This window comes from Phodopus roborovskii, unplaced genomic scaffold, assembly GCF_943737965.1.
Source record: "Phodopus roborovskii unplaced genomic scaffold, PHOROB, whole genome shotgun sequence".
Taxonomy (NCBI): Eukaryota; Metazoa; Chordata; class Mammalia; order Rodentia; family Cricetidae; genus Phodopus; species Phodopus roborovskii.
The window spans coordinates 4271099-4288792 of NW_026126517.1; the positions used below are offsets into that span (position 1 = coordinate 4271099).

Here is a 17694-nt window from a genome sequence, read left to right on the forward strand (position 1 = left end):
AACCTTTTTATTTTTTTACAGCAATGTCTTTCATTCTATGACAATACAAAAAAAAAGTATATAAAACCCATACTTCCCGAAGTAACTCTCTAGAGGAACAAGCTAAAAACTTTTTCTTTTATCTATTGCTTTGTTAGAGTAAGTATTGTTTTGCTTATAATAATTATCAATTCCCTGCCCATTTAATAATGGAAGTACTTTTTCTTTCTCAATAGAATACTGAGTAAAAACATGAGTTTTAATGCAGTACGTTAGCCTGCTTGTTAATGACTAAGTCACCACTGTGCTATGCTTGCTTGTCTATCTAACAGAGTGTGAAGTCTTCCCATCCATTTTATTTATAGGCAATTTTTCTCAACATAATTGTCCTTAAGCAATGTAGCTTGAAAAGTTAATCTGAAATAGAGAAATAGGGTAAATATCCTAACATCTTTCTGAAACACTCATAGGCAATGTGAGATATAGGGTTTTATCTCTAATATTTCTTGAGTGTGTAAAGGGTTCCCTTTCTTTTTATTACTGTGTTTAGGGAGGAGAGTGTTGTATCTGGAGAAGGAAAATGGCAGACATTTGGCCAGTCATTGGGGAGGTAAGATCTTGGAATTGCCCAGAAGCCAGTACAGCTCTTACACAAAGCCCTACACAATGTTTCTGCTGTGTGAGGATTCTCTATCAAGTTTTAGATCTCTGTACTCACTCACTACAAATTCTAGCAACCCTTCCAGACAATTTACCCTTGTTACATGCTGCAAAGGCCAGCACTAGAGCAGAAAGCCACTGAGCTAGACAATGTGACCTAAAAAAATGTTGATATGCTAGACACAACTGGATGTATTTCCACAAGCACTACTAAGAATAGGAAGTGCTGGGATGACTCACTCAATAAAGAATGGGCACAACTCAACTTAGAATTATTGAGATATATTTTAAAACCAGAGCATAAGTCAGAATCCAATGAGCTATGTATAAGTCCATTAGAGCTCCATAAAGCCTAACCAAGCATCTTCATCAGCACTGTGCTTGGGCATGCAAAGGGGAGGAAGCCATGGTTTTATTCCAAATATATTTTAGATCTTACTCATTATTAGTCAACTAGATTTGCCTGTCAACTGGATTCACCTGTTAATATCTAATTGTTGTCATCAGTTTTGATGGAACGAGCATTGGGATTTTGAATAGCAAAATCCTCAGGAATTGGTAAGAATTGACAACCAGAATAAATCCAAAAGTCACAGGTGGCTCCTAGGCTGAAGTGCCAGGCACTCACATGACCCGACTTCCTTGGGTGGCTTCTTTCTGGTTTATGTAATATCAACCTGGGAAACAAACATGCAATTAGGAATTATAGGGAGAAAAATTTTCAAGAGCCTGTTTTGCTGGCTATCATGCATCCCACTCAGTTTCATTCTCATGTTGCAAATTACAGGCAAAATTCCAAGAAATACTGGCAAAAGATCATATTTAGCAAAAAGTGTTTAAAAACCCACAAACCTTAGTGAGGCACACAGATGGGGAAAACTACAGAAACAATATCAAAACAATCCTTTCATTCTTGTGGAAAAGAAAATGCCGACACACCCTCACTTTACCATCTTGGCACTGTCAGGGGCTGAGGAGCACCCTGTACAGTAGTGTCTTGGCTTTTTCCTGCAGCACTTTATTCCAAGGTACTTTTGCCAAAAGCCAATCATTAAATAGCAATCCCCTACCCCAGCTCTATGGGCATTTATTTTAAACATCACTCACTCCTGGTTTTTAAAAGAAACGCATGTCTGTACTTGTCTGGAAACCAACTGTTTGTAGACAAGACTGAATGACAATGACACACAAGAAGCCAGATTCACTGGCAGTGTCTGATGTGGGAGTTTAATATTGTTTTGTTGACAGTTCATGCTTCTTTGTAAGTCAGTTATGGACTTTGGTAGAGAATATCAAGTGCAAAATCTAAAGCCAGCCTGTCACACTCAGGATGTGTGTGGTTCCGTGTTTCATAGGTTGGACTTGGCCTGGAAAGTATTCCATACAGGAAAGCCTAACAAAATTACCCAACAAAATTGCCAAATGATGTAGTAAGTATATTGCATTTATGCCTAAATACACTTCTACTGTCCAGAGTGCCATTTCCTGTATCTTCTAGCACATTCAATACATTTGACACAGGAACAGAGTAGAATGAAAACTACATATGAAATTTAAACTAAAATAAAGTTCAGGGGAACTTTGTGAGGCAAACCAGTCATATCCTAAAGGTGGAACACATTGTCTTCAAAGCTGAAGGTCTAGTGACTTTAATAAATCTATATTATTAGGGAAATGTATTATTGCAAAATACCAGATTTGTTGTCCTGCCTATAAATGCTAATATACATGTTGTCCAAAAATAACATATTGGTTATATAGGAGTAAAACATAATCTCTAGTGTGTTTATAAAGGGAAAGCGTAGGAAGGAAGCAAGAGATGGATTAAGATCTACTTTGCTGGTCAGAACTGTTAGTGTTTCTGTCAGGGAGTCACTGAATTAACATGCAATTTCATGTCAGCGACTGAAGAAAATGGAAGGGAGTCTGTAAATGTATCACAGACAGACAAGAGAAGTAAGATGCAGGATACACTCATAGACATACATGAAATCATGGTGACCCACAGTGGGAGAATTGTCTTTGGCAAATCCTGATGATTATGGCAACAGCAATAAAGCAGATTTATAAAAAAAAAAAGATAATAATAAAATTTGTCCCAGTGTGTTTTAATATGCAAAAGACCGTCCAATACTGAAGTGAAAATGAAGGGGACTTTGGCTCCCATGGCAGAGAAATCCTCCTCGAAGAGAACCACCATGTTTTGATTGTAGGCTGTAAAGGAGAAACTCACCCATCACCATGCATTGGCTCTGGAGGGGTCCTCAGTGACCTCACCAGCAGCCTATTGTGAATACAGTGCCCAAAAGCCAACCTCTGATAATAACAGAGCTTCTTACTTTAAAACAGCATACTGAGGGTTTCCCTTACATAACCACAAAGTTTTCGCAAGAAAAAGAATTATTAGGAAAAAGAAAGAGGACTGAAGACCGAGCTTATGGTGTCACGGCCTGTGGATATGGTGGGAACTGGTAAAGATATTACCATATATTCATTTACACCACAGGATGCATTAGCATTGATTCTGCTCCTTCCCCAGAAAACTGACATAAAGGAAACTAAACATGCTTAAGTTACAGCACTACAAACATTTTGCTATTGCCTCCCATTTCCTACTGGGAGAAAAGGACTTGAGCATTTTAATATGCTATATAGTATTGCCTTCTGAACGATGCTTTGAACCTGTTGAAAGCAGAAAGAAAAACTATACACAAGGATTTTATACAATACTGCACCAACAGGACTTTTAACCACTATGAATAGCACACTTTGAGATTCCTTCACCTTAGATCGCTAAGTTTTACAACTAAACTGATATCCTGTTAGTTGTAGGAGTAGGTTAGCTAAACTTTGCACTGATTCTCTCCTGGATCCAACCACAAATGGATCCTGGCCCATGGTGCACTCCTGTACAAGTAGGTTTTAATGTGAGTCCAGCTCTCCTCTTTAGTAAATCCTGTATTTCCTGGAGAGCTCCTGCTCCAAATACCCCATATCCCACCCACCCATCCCTTTCCTATATTTCATACCCATTTGGACATCCTGGATCTAGCTCCCCCAACTCTCAGAAGAGTCATACAAATGGTGTCATCACCGCAGAGGAGTGGCGTAGTCCTTGAATGGCTGCATAGGGCCCCTGCTGAAAGTAGTGATGGTATCGAGGCATGTGGAATGAAGGGAACGTGGGACCACTTCCCTGCATGGAGCTGGCAATGGCAGATGGGGTCAACGGCATTCCCAGGCGGCTATATGGTGGCAGAGAACCCTGTATAGGGTGAGGAATGGGTGTCGCTATGGATGCTGTGCTGGTGCCAAGAGCAGTCAGGGTCTGTGGATGTTGAAATCCAGGAAAACTGGAAGATGATGATACCCAGGAACTGAGAGACAAATTGTCAGATGTTGTAAAGGCTGATCCTGAAAGAAAAGCACTCATTAGGCTCAGGCTGCTGTGTAAATATAATGACAAAGAACTAAATAAAATGATGAAGAGCTAAAAGTCAGTTTATTTTCTTCTGTTCTGGTTTTGAGGTAGGGTCTTACTATGTAGCCCTGGCCATCCCAGAACTCAATTTATAGACCAGCTTGACCTCAAACTCACTGAAATCTTGTCTGCCTTTGCCTCCCAAGTACTGGAATTAAAGGCATGTGCCACTATGCCCAGCTTAAGATCAGTTTATTTAAAAAAAAAAAAAAATGCTAATGTTCCACACCAAGAGTAGTTGAGCAACACAGGGACTCACTTTTTTAAAGAAGGGGTAGGAGATTTGACTCAGCAGTTGAGAACACTGGCTACTCATCCAGGAGACAGGTTCAATCCCAGTACCCACGTAACAGTTTACAACCATCTGTAACTCCAATCCCACAGGAATCTGACGCCTTCTTCTGGCCTCTGTAGACACCAGTCATGTACATGATACACATACATACATACAGGCAAAGCACTCATATACCACACACACACACACACACACATTTTCAGATGTGTGTGTGTGTGCATATTCATATGCATATACATATATATATATATACACAATACAAAAAAAAAGAAGAGAATTGGAGGTAGGGTGTGGATCTGGGAAGAGTTTGCAGAGAGGTGTTAAATATTATCAAAATACACTATATGAAATTCTCAAAGAATTAATAAAATTGTCAACATTTTAAAAACAGTAAAAAAAAAATGCTACATTGGTGATTCACAAAAACAAACTGACATGAGGTGTATTAGAGGGCAGATCCAACTCTCCAAATAAGAGGGCACCATTGACATCCTACATGGAAGGAAGAATAAACTAAACAGAAAAACACTCAGCTGACAGCATGGCCTGTATATTCCAGAGTGGCAGAGCAGCAGTGCTTTGCTGGAGAATATGACCTCATTTCCTTAAAGAGCTCCAAATATCAGTAGCACCTCTCTACAGGAAGTTGGATACTGTTCAACAAAGCCACCTTTTCCAAAGCCATCATTAGAACCCGAGGAATAAATTCTTCTATACTAGTGTTCAGAAGTTGAAACATGAGGGAATGCTGAATTTTCCAACTGAGTGATGGTTCATGGCTTCCATTCCCTGAGTTATAAGAAATGCCCTGCAGGAGGGAGGACCTAGGCCCTACCTCAAATGACTTGACAGATTTTGATGATCCCTCCTGGAAAGTCTCACCCTTCCTGGGGAATGGGTGGAGAATGGGATGGAGGGGGTGGGGGCAGGGGAAAATGGGAGGGAGAAGGAACTGGGATTCATATGTAAAATAAGAAGAAAAACAATAATAATTAAGAAAATAAATGCCCCATGGAACCATTATAGGTTTAAAGAGAAATCTCACACTAGGGGAATATCCAGAGATCTACAAGGTTGACCCCAACTAACAATCTAATCAATAGTGGAGAGGCTAGCTTAAATGTCCTTCCCCAATAATGAGATTGATGACTACCTTATATGCCATCCTAGAGCCCTCATCCAGTAGCTGATGGAAGCAGAGGCAGAAACCCACAGCTAAACACTGAGCCTGAATTCCTGGAATCCAGTTGCAGAGAGGGAGAAGTGATGAACAAATGGGTCAAGACCTGGCTTGAGAAACCCACAGAAACAGCTGACCTGAACAAGAGGAGCTAATGGATCCCAGACTGATAGCTGGGAAACCAGCATAAGACTGACTCAGAACCCCTGAACATGGGTCTCAGGTAGGAGGCCTAGGAAATCTATGGGACTTCTGACAATGGAACCAGGATACATCCCTAGTGCAGGAACAGACTTTGGGAGCCCATTCCCCATGGAGGGATACTCCCTTAGCTTAGAAACAAGGGGGAGGGCCTAGGCCCTACCCCAAATGACTTAACAGACTTTGATGATCACTCTCTGGGGAGTGGTTGGGGAATGGGATGGGGGGGATCTGTGGAGGGGATGGGAGGATGGAAGGGAATGGGAAATGGGATTGATGTGTGAAATAAAAAAAAAGAATATTAAATAAAAAAAATAAAAGAAAAAGAAATGCCCTGTGTCTTCACTGATTGTGTTGCTTGGTATTTTAGAAACACACACACACACACACACACACACACACACACACAAAGATAGAAATTCTCTCCCCATGTGACTGTCTTAGGCCCAAGGTGGGGCACCACTGACCTCTCTTTTCTGTCCTCCCCTTCTCTGGGGTTTTCTGTGTGCTATATTTTCTCTGAGCTTTCTGGTCAAGGGAACTTTATTCAGTTCTTTTGTGTCCCATGTGCAGTATGTATTAGACAACCTCAGGTGCCTTTTTTTTTTTTTTTTTTGAGAGGTGATCTCTCAGTATCTCAGTATTCTGGAGCTCACTTAGCAGGCCCCTTTGTTTAATTCTTATTTCAACTATTAGGGGCAGTGATGGCTCTTTGTCCTGATAATCCTCTTTTTAAAATATTCTTCATTTTGAACTTTGACCATTATAAGGTATTCCTAATTTTCAAATAAAGCTGAGATTCAAAAATAGTAAGAAACTGTCCAGAAATGTAACTGGTGACTCTGGCAGTAAGTTACAGACAAGCCCACATCTATCCTGATTCAAAGTCTGTGTTCTGTTACTAGCAAAATACACCACAGGCAGAGTAGCCACTCAAGCAAAATAATGAGGCATGTATGGATCAACATTGGAGACTGCCTCTTCTGAAAAGTCCGGAAGCCACTTATTGGCATGTGTTGCCAGAGGACCAGACATTCCATCAGCGGCAGCCTGCCTTTATTCCCTATCAATGGCTCTGGCCTCCTGAAGTCACACATATCCAGATGTAAATGGCCTTACCTCGATTTGGAGTTGTCTGGCTCTCTTCCCCCAGTACATCCTCTTCTCCATAGGTGCGGATGGGTGAACGGGCATAGGAATGCTTCTGGATCAGGCTCTCAACGCTCTCCCTGTGGAGCAGAGGAGCACACCACAGTTCACTTCAGAGAGGGCTTTAAGGGTAGTTTACTACTTTCTCAGCCAAAGGGGAAGACAACAGTCAAAACTTGTATGTTCACCCACTAGACAGAGACTTCTGGAACAAGAGTTCAGATGCCTAAGTGCAAATAAATACAACTAGACAGAACTAGAAGACACAGAGCAATGAAATATGGTCATAGGAAGATGGAATTTAATAAAGCAGAAAATTAATGAATGAATTTACTATAGGATGGCAATGAATCTTCTAATTAACTTCAGCAGATAATGATTCAAAAGAGAGATGAATTGATTCAATGTTTCTGGCTTAGGATATGATAACATATTTGGAAAAGTTCATAAGATTGGTCATAAAGTGAATTCGTGTTCACTAACAGTGCAAATGCACAGAGCGAATGGCAACATGAACAGTTTGGATAATGGGTGTAGTAGATCTTCGTTGTGTTAAAACTGAAAATTACAGAAAAGCTGTGAAGGGAAACTGAGCAGCCATTAAGAAATCGAGACCCTCAGAAATACTGCAGGGTCTTCCAAGAGTGCAAATAACTCTTTCGGCAAAAAAAAAAAAAAATAGCATGTGACCTAAAGTCAACACTAAATTGATCACCAAAAGGCCAAAAATGAATATTTTTTTTCAATTGTGCTTAATAAGAACGGAGAAGCTTAACACCCAACTACATACTGAAGGAGAAAGCCAATCAAATGTTACAATAGCTACTTTAATATAACACTTGACATTTCACATAGCTTTGTTCATACTTGTGAAAAATACTATCTAATTAACAGTGTGTTTGGGGTCCTAAACATTTACATAATCATGAAAGTGTGAGGAGTCTTATTCCTAACAGATGATTGGGAGTGACCACTTCTACACTTTCTAATGCTTTCTTGATCTCTTTTTGTGTATTGTCACACCAAAGTCACAATGCCCTAATTGCTGTTGCTGAAGTAGTCTTAATGTGAGTTTTCACCAGTACTGCCAACTTTTTCTATTCAAAATTGAATTGTTTTTTTTCTAGTTCCTTTATTTCTGTATAAATTTAGTATTCAGTGATTTATTTTTAAGCTTACTGAAATTTTAACGAGGATTGTGTCTGAGATGTATATCCATTTATAGAAAATTGACATTTACAATATTGAGTCTTTTTCAACCCATGAACAGCATGTCTTTCCATTTACTTATCACTAAAGCTAAATAAATTTAAATATACGGGCCTGACACATCTGACCACATTTATCTCAAAACTTTTCATGTTCTACTAAATTCTTTTTAATTTTTCAATTTCTAATTTTTCAGTTCTAGTAGGTATAAATGCAATTTTCTGCTGATCTTGTAACTGGCAGCTTTGCTAATACCTATATTTGTTCCAGTAGCTCTTTTAAAGATTTACATTTTGCATGCAATCATGATATCTATAGTCAGAAGTGATTTCAATTCTTTGCTTCTGTTCATAATGAATTCTATTTTAATATTCCACAGTTTCATAATTACCTGATTAGAGGTGGTCAGACCCACCCAGTGATCTCTCACACCCTGTACATAGCATGAGCCCCTGAACTTAGTGGATGCCTTTCATTGTACTTGGTTTAATGAAATTCAAAGATCCCTTCTCATCCCATGTTGCTGAGGAATTTTCTAAAATAAGGAATAGTAGATATTGTGTTTTGATTTTGGTTATTTTTTTCTTTTCTGTGTCTACTAAGATAATCAAATGAATTTTCTTTTTTAGTGTGTTAATCTAGTCAGTTATGTTGGGTGAACTTCTAGTGTTAAACTAACTATATTTCTGAAGAAAACGCTAACTGGTCATATTAATATCCTTTTGCTGAACTCAGTCTCCTAGAATTATTTTAAGAATTTTCCCATGTATATTCAAGTAGGAATATTATACTCTAACTATTATAATATCTTTCTTCAGGCTTAGTCTTAAGGTAACAATGTTCTCATAGCTTCATTTTTAAGTTATCCTTGGTTTCTTTTCCTGTTGCTGTGATAAAACAGTCTACCAAAGCAACCTAAGGGGAAAGGGTTTGTTTCTGTTCATAGTTCACGGTCCACCATGGCAGGGAAAGAAAACCAGGATGAACCTGAGGTGGCAGATCATATTGTAGTCAGTCGTAAAAGAAAGAGATCCATCCACGCTGTTCCACTTACACAATCCCGGATCCCATCGTGGGAGTGCTGTCACCTCACCCACAGTAGACGGGTTTGCAGTTTGCGCTAATACAATCAAGATAATCATTTTTGCTCTGAGGCCTGTCTCCTAAGTGAGTATAGGCCCCATTAAACTGACAGTTAAAACTAACCCTCACATAGTCCTTCCCTTCAGTTTTCTAGAAGAGCCTAGGAGTTTGAGCTATTGTACATTCTTTAAATATTTTGTATAAGCCACCAGGGGGCACCTTAGCCTTTATGGAAATGTCAGCTACAAATTCACAGCTATCAAATACGTTTCTTTTTGAATGACATTTCATGGGTTTTGTCTTCAAAAAATGTATTTAAGTTGTTGAATTATAAGTGTGCTGTTTATTTACTATATGATAATATTTCTTTATTACTCCTTGTCTTTGCTTCTTGTCTTTTTGGTGTAATAAAATACTCTGACAACAGCAACTTACAAGAGAAGGGTCTTCCCATCTCAATTAAGGTAATCAAGACAATCCCCCACAGGTAAACCATAGACCAGAGGTTTAAAACTTTCTAATGCTTTAATAGAGTTCCTCGTGTTCTGGTGAACACCACCTCCATAAAATTAATTTATAGCTGTAATTTTCTACTGTTAATGAATCATAATGTAAATATCTGTTTTATGATGCTTTTAGGTGACCCTGGTGAAAAGTTGCTCTACCCCCAAAGGATCAAAACCCAAAAGTTGGAGCCGCTACTGTAGACCAACCTGTTCTGGACAGTCCTTCAAGAAGGTTTTATAGATTAGAGATTAGGCAGATGCAACCGCAGTATTACTCCCCACTTGCTTAGTAATGGGGATTGTGTTTCCTTCCTGAACAGTTTTACTGGAGGAATATCAAGTTTATTAATTTCTGCATTAGTGTCTCACTATTTTCTCCCCTTATTTTCTACCATGTTTTCTTTTACTTTGAACCTGAAGTTTTCTTTTCCTAGTTTCTTCAAAGTTGAAGATGTAGGTTGTTGGCCTTAGACAGTCCATCATTTCTAAAGGAAAACTATACTACTCAACATCCCACATGTTTTCCTTTCCATTCAGTCCAAAGTATTTCCTAACTCTCCTGATATTTTCCTCATTTGTACCTGCTATATAGTTTGCAATATTTAGGGATTTGTCAAGGTATCTTCATATTAGGGATTTCTCATACTGTTCCTTTATTGTCAGAGATAGATTTCATCAGACTCGCATATCTTTTACTTTACTGAGCCTCACCATGGTAATTGTTCTGTCATACAGAAAGCATATTCCACTACTGTTGAGGGGGTGCTTTCTAAATGTAAACTGGGTCGGACTGGTGAAGTTATTCAAATATTCTGACTCTTTTCTAATTTTTTGCCTACTTATTCTGTCAACTGTTGAGAAAGGGGCTTTCCAACTCTAGTTGGTTGGTTGGTTGGTTGGTTGGTTGGTTGGTGGGTGGGTGGGTGGGTGGGTTGGTTGTTTCCCTTGTTGTCCTGCCAGGCCCAGAGTTCGGATATCAGATATATAAACAGGTATGAGAGAGTACACTCCTGAGAATGAGATGATGTTTTAGCCTAGTCAAACCTATTTTGATATTAATGCAGCTAATCTAGTTTTCTTCTTTTCCTTCATTTTCTTTTCTTGAGACAGGATTTCATGTAACCCAGGATGTCTTAGAACTACCAAACCACCTTCCTCTACTTCCTACATGCTGGAACTTGAGATTTGTGCCATTGTGCCCAGCTAGTTTGGTTTTCTTTTAGTGTTGATTATTACATTTATTTTCTATTACTTTGCTTTCAATTCATCTCTTTATGATTTAGTGTGTTCTTTATGGGCATCAAAACAAAGCAAAATTCTCTGTCTTTTGAACAGGGCATAGCCTATGAGCAGGTGATGCTCCTGCTGGCTGCTGGTGGCTTTATTTTCTGTTGCTTTGTTGTTTTTATTTGTTTTCTTCTATCTTTTGCTCCTGAATTTTCCCAGATGCTCTTTATCCTTTTCCTCTTTCCCTTAAGGTTACAGCTTCACACTCCCTCTTTATCTCCCTTTCTTGTTTAGCATTTTAGTATTTATAGCTTCCTTCTTTCCCTCTGTTATTTTATCTATTGTCTTTACAGTTATAGTAAATATTTAATTTGTTATAATCTACCTTGAAGTGATACTGCACCTTTCAAGGATAGCAGAAGAATCTTTCAGTTCCCCGCACTTGCAGTTATATATTTAACTTACTCCTTCTAGCTTTGTGCCCATTATTATTATTATTATTATTATTATTATTATTATTATTATTAATTGTTTTCAATCAGTGTTTCCTGTATAGCTTAGCTTTGGAGCCTGTCCTGGAACTAGTTCTTGTAAACCACACTGGTCTCTAACTCACAGAGATCCGCCTGCCTCTGCCTCCCAAGTGCTGGGATTAAAGGCATGTACCACCACTGCCCAGCTCTGTGCCCATCTTTTAAAACACGGTATGTTTTACAGATTCTGTTCCACACTGTTACAACTTTTAACGAGATAAATGATATGTAAACATTTGGTCTATCCATGTCCTTTGTATTTTAACCAGTCTTTGTTTCCTCCTGGAGATCCAGAATGGGTCGTAATACAACCACTTCTGCCTGAAGTGTTTCCTTTAACCTAGTAGACCAACTTGATAGTGATGAAGTCATCAGCTTTCTTTGTCTGGAAAACAACCTTTTCTTGCCTTTTGCTTTTAAGAAGTCCTTTTGGTAGCTTTTATAACTCTAGCTGACCGACTCTTCTCCTCAGTTCTTCTAAGATTGTGCCTTACAAGAACTCGCCGTCCTCCTTAGCTTTGTTCCTCTGATGTAATGTCTTTAATCCCCTCAGGGCTTACAGTATCTCTTTTTGTCATTAATTTCCAGCCATTTTATTATGATGTAACTTTCACTTTCTTCATGCTTCTTGAGCTCAGCCTTGTGGAACCTTTTGGATTGTGTGTTTAATTGTTGTTAAATTTGGAAAAATTGCATTTCTTTTTTTCATCCTCCAGTGACCTTCCAGAGTCTCTAAGTTACATACATAGGACACCTCCTGAAATTCTTTTTGTTTTCTAACTTATCTGTTTGCTGTTTTTCAATTTGGATAATGTCTAGTGCTCTGTCCTCAATTTCACAAATCTTGTCATCATCAGTGTCTAATCTACCCTTAGTCCATATTTGACTTTGTAAATAGTAGCTTTTGCTTTCAGAATTTGATAAGGATCTTTTCTTCATCTACCACATATCTAACGTTCTGCATGTATGAAATCTGATTATCTGTTTATTATAGTATTTCCATGACTTTGTCATTAATTTCAGCCAATTTACCCTCATGGTCTGGCACATTCTTTAATCTATTTACACACCTGGTCCCTTTCTTTCTGTGCTGGTATTTAGACTGGTCCTAGACACCAGGCATCATGAACGATCTTTCCAGGTATTGCATGTCCTCATACTCCTGTACATATTCTGAAATTTTGCTGTGAGATTTGGTTACATTAGTTGGATATATGTCGCAATTTCTCTTCCAAGGATGTTTTAGGTAGGATTGTACCCAACCAATAACTATTTTCCCCTTCACTAATGAAACAAATCCTTCAGAAACTTTTTCAGTATCCTTTTCAGTAGTAGTCATTCCCCCACCCCTCCGAGAATACTGTTGCTGCTGATCCCTCTTGCTTTCATCCCCTCTGGAACTCTCTTCACATATTTGTGTTTAGTAATCTTCAGAACACCCGAGAAAGACTCTTCAGATCTCTGGATTTCTTTTCCTTAAACCCTCTCCTCTCCCTCTCCCTCTCCCTTGGGTGTCCTTTGAAGTGTCCTATCATGGGACTCCTCCACTCTGATTTCTCAAGGAATCCTCCAAGCTCACCTCCCTCTCTCCCTTCCCATGTCATGATCTGAACACTCAGGAGCAACACACATACCAGGCATCACTTCTCTCTCTCCATTTGCTTTATCCTTAATGACTATACTGCCTTCTGTTGCTTCAGGCCCAGTGTCATTTAAAACAAAACAAAACAAAACAAAACAAAAACGTTTTCTGTGTTTTGTCGTTTCTGGTCTGTGTTGCAACAGCTTTTCTGGGAGCACTGTTCCTCATGATGCCCTGGTAAAAATCTCAAAGCCTGGCAGGTCTCCTAGATCAACTCAGTCACAGCTCCCAGGGGTGTAACTAGCAAAACTTCCTGGGTAATTCCAACAGGAAGGCAGGAATAGGGATGAAGGGGAAATATGTGGAAGAAACTTTTCACCAAGCACTCTTCTTTAAATTTTGAACTTTCGATGTATGTATTATTTATTCAAAAATAATTACAAAGCATTTAAAACAACATGTGACTCTCACAGCTTACCAGTGGCAGGACAGAAAAGAACTGATGTCCAACACTAGCATTTTTGGGTCTTATTAAAAACGAATTAATAAAAATAATAGTCCATCAGCTTTCATATCAACATAAAATCATAGGAGGCTGCATGTTACATTGGAAATATCTTAAGCTTGAATGCTATTCATTGACTGGATGAATGAATCCACAAGGTAGTAGTGAACTACCTACAACACTTTCAATCCTTGCTATATTACTTCCCTAACCTCCCTTTGTTTGTAAATGGGAAAACAAAATATTTGCCTTACAAGTTCAGTTATATGTTCAAGTAATTAAATGTATATGTGCGCACATATATATATATATATATATATATATATATATATATATATATATATGTGCTTACAAGCATGGTTGTGGAATCATAACCATGAAGAATATATTACAGAAGTTGTGGAACTATTAGTAAATAAAATATAAAAAAAACTGCCTTTGAAGGAGGGTAATGAAAAGAGAAAGAGGAGGCAAAGAGAAGAAAGGAAGTGAGAGAGAAATATGATGTATATACTCATGATAGTATAGTATGCAGTCATGAGGGGAAACAATCCCTTCCAGCAAAGCAATAGAACCATAGGACATGATGTTAAGTGGAATCTCAGCTATGGAAACAGTGCTGTGAGCTCTTTCATGTGTAGCAGTAAACAGAAAAAAAGGTTTCTGACAGAAGTTGGTGACAATAAGAGGGACACTGTTGGCAAGTAGGAACATAGGATAGGAAATAACAGAGAACTGAATTTAATCTGTATGTGTGGCATGCCTATATTGAAATACAACACCGAAGCCAGCTGGCTGAATAACCCGTCACAAAATGACAATCAAAAAATACAGCAAAGTTGGTGTCTTTTAAGTCCCTGCCATGAGTCATGATATTAATATTTAAAATAAAATTTTAAAGAATTGTATCATTATCTGTACATAAGAAAAAGTATTTGCTTAAGTAGCATAGAAAAACACCTCCTTTTTGAATAATCATAAAGCAATGTGGCAGTATATTTCTAAAATATATTTCTTTTACCACGACTTTTATGTGTAAGCATTTATATTCCAAAGAGGTGTGCAGTGTTCGCCTCTCCAAAAGTGCCCTTATAGAACATCATTTAACCATCTTTACATTCAACAAAAGAAAACTAATTTTCCAAATGACATGATGAATCACTGCCTTGGGAAACATTTTGCTTTTCTATAAAAAGTACATTACATTCATTTTGTCCTTGCTAGATCACTGGTATCATTACTTATGCTATTCCCTGGGAGTGGGGGAAAAAGAGGATTTTATCGAAGTGATTTACTTGTGTCAGGCTTGGAAGTGAACTGAAAGCAATAGCAGTTCTTATATAAAGGATGGCCTAATTGCATTACTGCCTTTTAAGTGATTGAACACAGTGGTGCATATCAGAACCATCTCCTCAGAGATACTGCAAAGAGTAGACAGGCCATGCTGTTTACTTTACCATGAATCCCTGTTTGCCCCAGAAAGAAAAGAGCAAAGACTCTGCTTAGCCTGAAAAGCCATCAGAAGAGTTTCCAAGAGATTCTCCCTTGAAGAATGTGGGTTCATCTAGTGGGACGAATGATTCACATATTACACACTTTGTGATGCTCAGTCCTGTATTATAGTACAAGAGATGGAAGTTTCTGTTAGACCTGACTTGGAGCTACCTAAGTGCCATGGTGGATGAATACTGTTTCTAGCATCCAATGATAAACTGGTCCAAGCAAAGGATGGCACCATTACTTTGGGTGGTCTTCAGTGGATGGCTTCTGACTGCTCTGTAACTGTCAGTTCTAGGAATAATTGTTAGAGACGCAGCAGACGGGAGATGACAGAACAGAGAGGATGGAAGTAATGATTTTGTTCTCCCTGCTACAGTGTTCATAAGCTCTGAAACCATTCCAATAATTTCTTCAGAGTCTCGGCAAACAAAACCTGCACACTCGGCTGAAAGTGGGAATGGTTTCTTTCCTTCATCGTTGGAACTAAAATGTTCATTTCTCAACTCTCAAAACTCTAACCCTTCCCCTTCCCCTCACATGACTGCCCTTCCTAACACACCCTTTTTGTCAGCACCTGGCAGGTTAAGGAATGTACATTTGCATGACCCTCTCCCCAGCTAACTCCCTGGAAAACATGACAGGGGACAATGCCTCCTTCTGGAGGCTTCAGTGCAATGCCTCTAAGTCCCTTGGAGCTTCAGCTGCCTCAGGTATGGTCTGGGCATGTGGGTCAGGTTCATAGCTGGATGTCAATAGCTGGAGACCCCACATGGGGAACCAGTCTGGGGAAGCCTTTAGGTGTGTGCTTGCCCCACTGCTTAACCTGAAGCCCAACTTGGCAGCTTGTTCCTGTAGGATTGTGGACACATTATTTCACTATTCTACATCTCCTTCTTAACACCTCTACAATGAAGACTTTAATGTGATCTCATTCTTAATGCTATTATTAGATTATGCAAATTAGTAAGTCTTCATTGGAACTTCACACAGCATGCTCAATACATATGTATAGATTTAAAAAAAAGTTTGATTGTATTCTAATAAGCAAATGTATTTTAGATGAAACTGACATTTCTGGTTCCAACAACTTTCCATGCCTTGCTTTTCCTATAATTTATAAGTTAGAAAGAAAATTAACTAAAAGGCAAATGTCCTTTCAATTTAATTCTAACTTTCTCTTTTAAAGATAGGCCTGCCTCCCCTCTAAAAACAAACAACAAAAAAAGGAAAAAAAAAAAACTTGTGTTCAGAAAAATGTAAAGCAGATTAAAACCAATCTAGTTTATAAGAAACAAAACATTTAAATTTTTATTTTTCATGAATTTGTTTTATATCTCATGTCTCATTAAATCTTTAACATCCTGTCATGATATTTTACTGAAGATTTATGCAGATATGTTATAAATTATAATCTATCAATATCTGTATGTTCCATAAAGTATTTAATAAATTAAAACTTTGGTATAACATAATTTGAGATATATTATAAGCCATTAATTTTAATTTAAGAGCTGAAATATATTATGTAATCTGTTTTAGAAAAACAAATGACTCTAAATTCATGTTTTAAAAAGCTTTAGACTTGATTTTTATTTATTTGACTAAATTCTATTGGGTTTTATTTTCTTTAGTAATATGTATTTCTAGTTTTGTATTATCACTATCAACTTAAATAAGTAAAGTAACCACTGAAAAATACTTAAGATATGTTGTTTTCATTTACTAAAATTTCTGGCTATGACTAGAAAAAAATCTCTTAGACAAAGATCAAAGAACTCAATCTATAAATAAATCCTGGTAAACTGTGAGGTATACTTTATTGCAGACATGGCAGGCATTTCACCATATGTTTTGCAAAATATAGTTGTAAATACAAATAAAATGCAAATGAAAGAAACCACAAAAATGTTATTTGCCAAGCTAATGATCTCCCAGACATGATGGGTTTCCTCCTTAAAACATGAAGTGAACAATATTGCCTTGTCCCAAATCTAGCCCACTGGCTTTCTTTCCAGAGCTAAGGAAGATACGAGAAGTAATTCTGTTTTCCTACTCAGCTAACAACAGTTAGGTTGAATTAGTCAGCTCCCCCATTCATGGCCTCTTCAGGAGCCCTGAGTGGCAATGTCCTCTCTTTCTCAACTGGGGAGAAAGCACACAAGTGCAACAGAGAAGGATGAAGGCAGAGATGGACCAAGAGCACACAGCTGAACTGCCAGAAGTCTCAGCTGCATGGAAAACGACTACATGTCTAAATGAAATGACTATAATATCTAAAGTAGCCAGGCAGAAGGGGATTGTTTTTAAGGAAATGCTTCTAGTGCAGGACAGCCAGAGAGACTCCTGAGTATAGCACCCATTCAGTTCTCACTCTAAGCTTCCTTGAAATGGCTCACATGCCAGAGCACTGGATAAGGTGCAGGAAGAGAAGGAATCTTCATACCCCTCACATTGCATTTCCCCCCATAACTGTCCTCCCACCTCTAAACTTAACAGCCACATTTTCAACAATGCAAAGAAGTGAACTGGGAAATGCACTAGAACTTAGTATGGGGAGAGTCTTGGACTGTCTTCAAGGAACAACTCATCCTAAGGAACCTTGGT

General features: G+C 38.3%; 1 protein-coding gene across 1 annotated transcript in view; it reads right to left on the bottom strand.

Annotated features, from left to right (window-relative positions):
* Positions 1 to 3658: 3658 nt before the first annotated feature.
* The window catches only part of Tbx20 (T-box transcription factor 20), a 48172-nt gene continuing 34136 nt past the window's right edge, over positions 3659 to 17694 (bottom strand). The window contains exons 7-8 of the mRNA XM_051196803.1: positions 6916 to 7025; positions 3659 to 4053 (exon numbers count right to left, since the gene is read on the bottom strand). Of these exons, the coding sequence (XP_051052760.1) occupies positions 3713 to 4053; positions 6916 to 7025 (451 nt within the window). The 3' untranslated portion in view covers positions 3659 to 3712. The remainder of the gene's footprint in view (positions 4054 to 6915; positions 7026 to 17694) is intronic.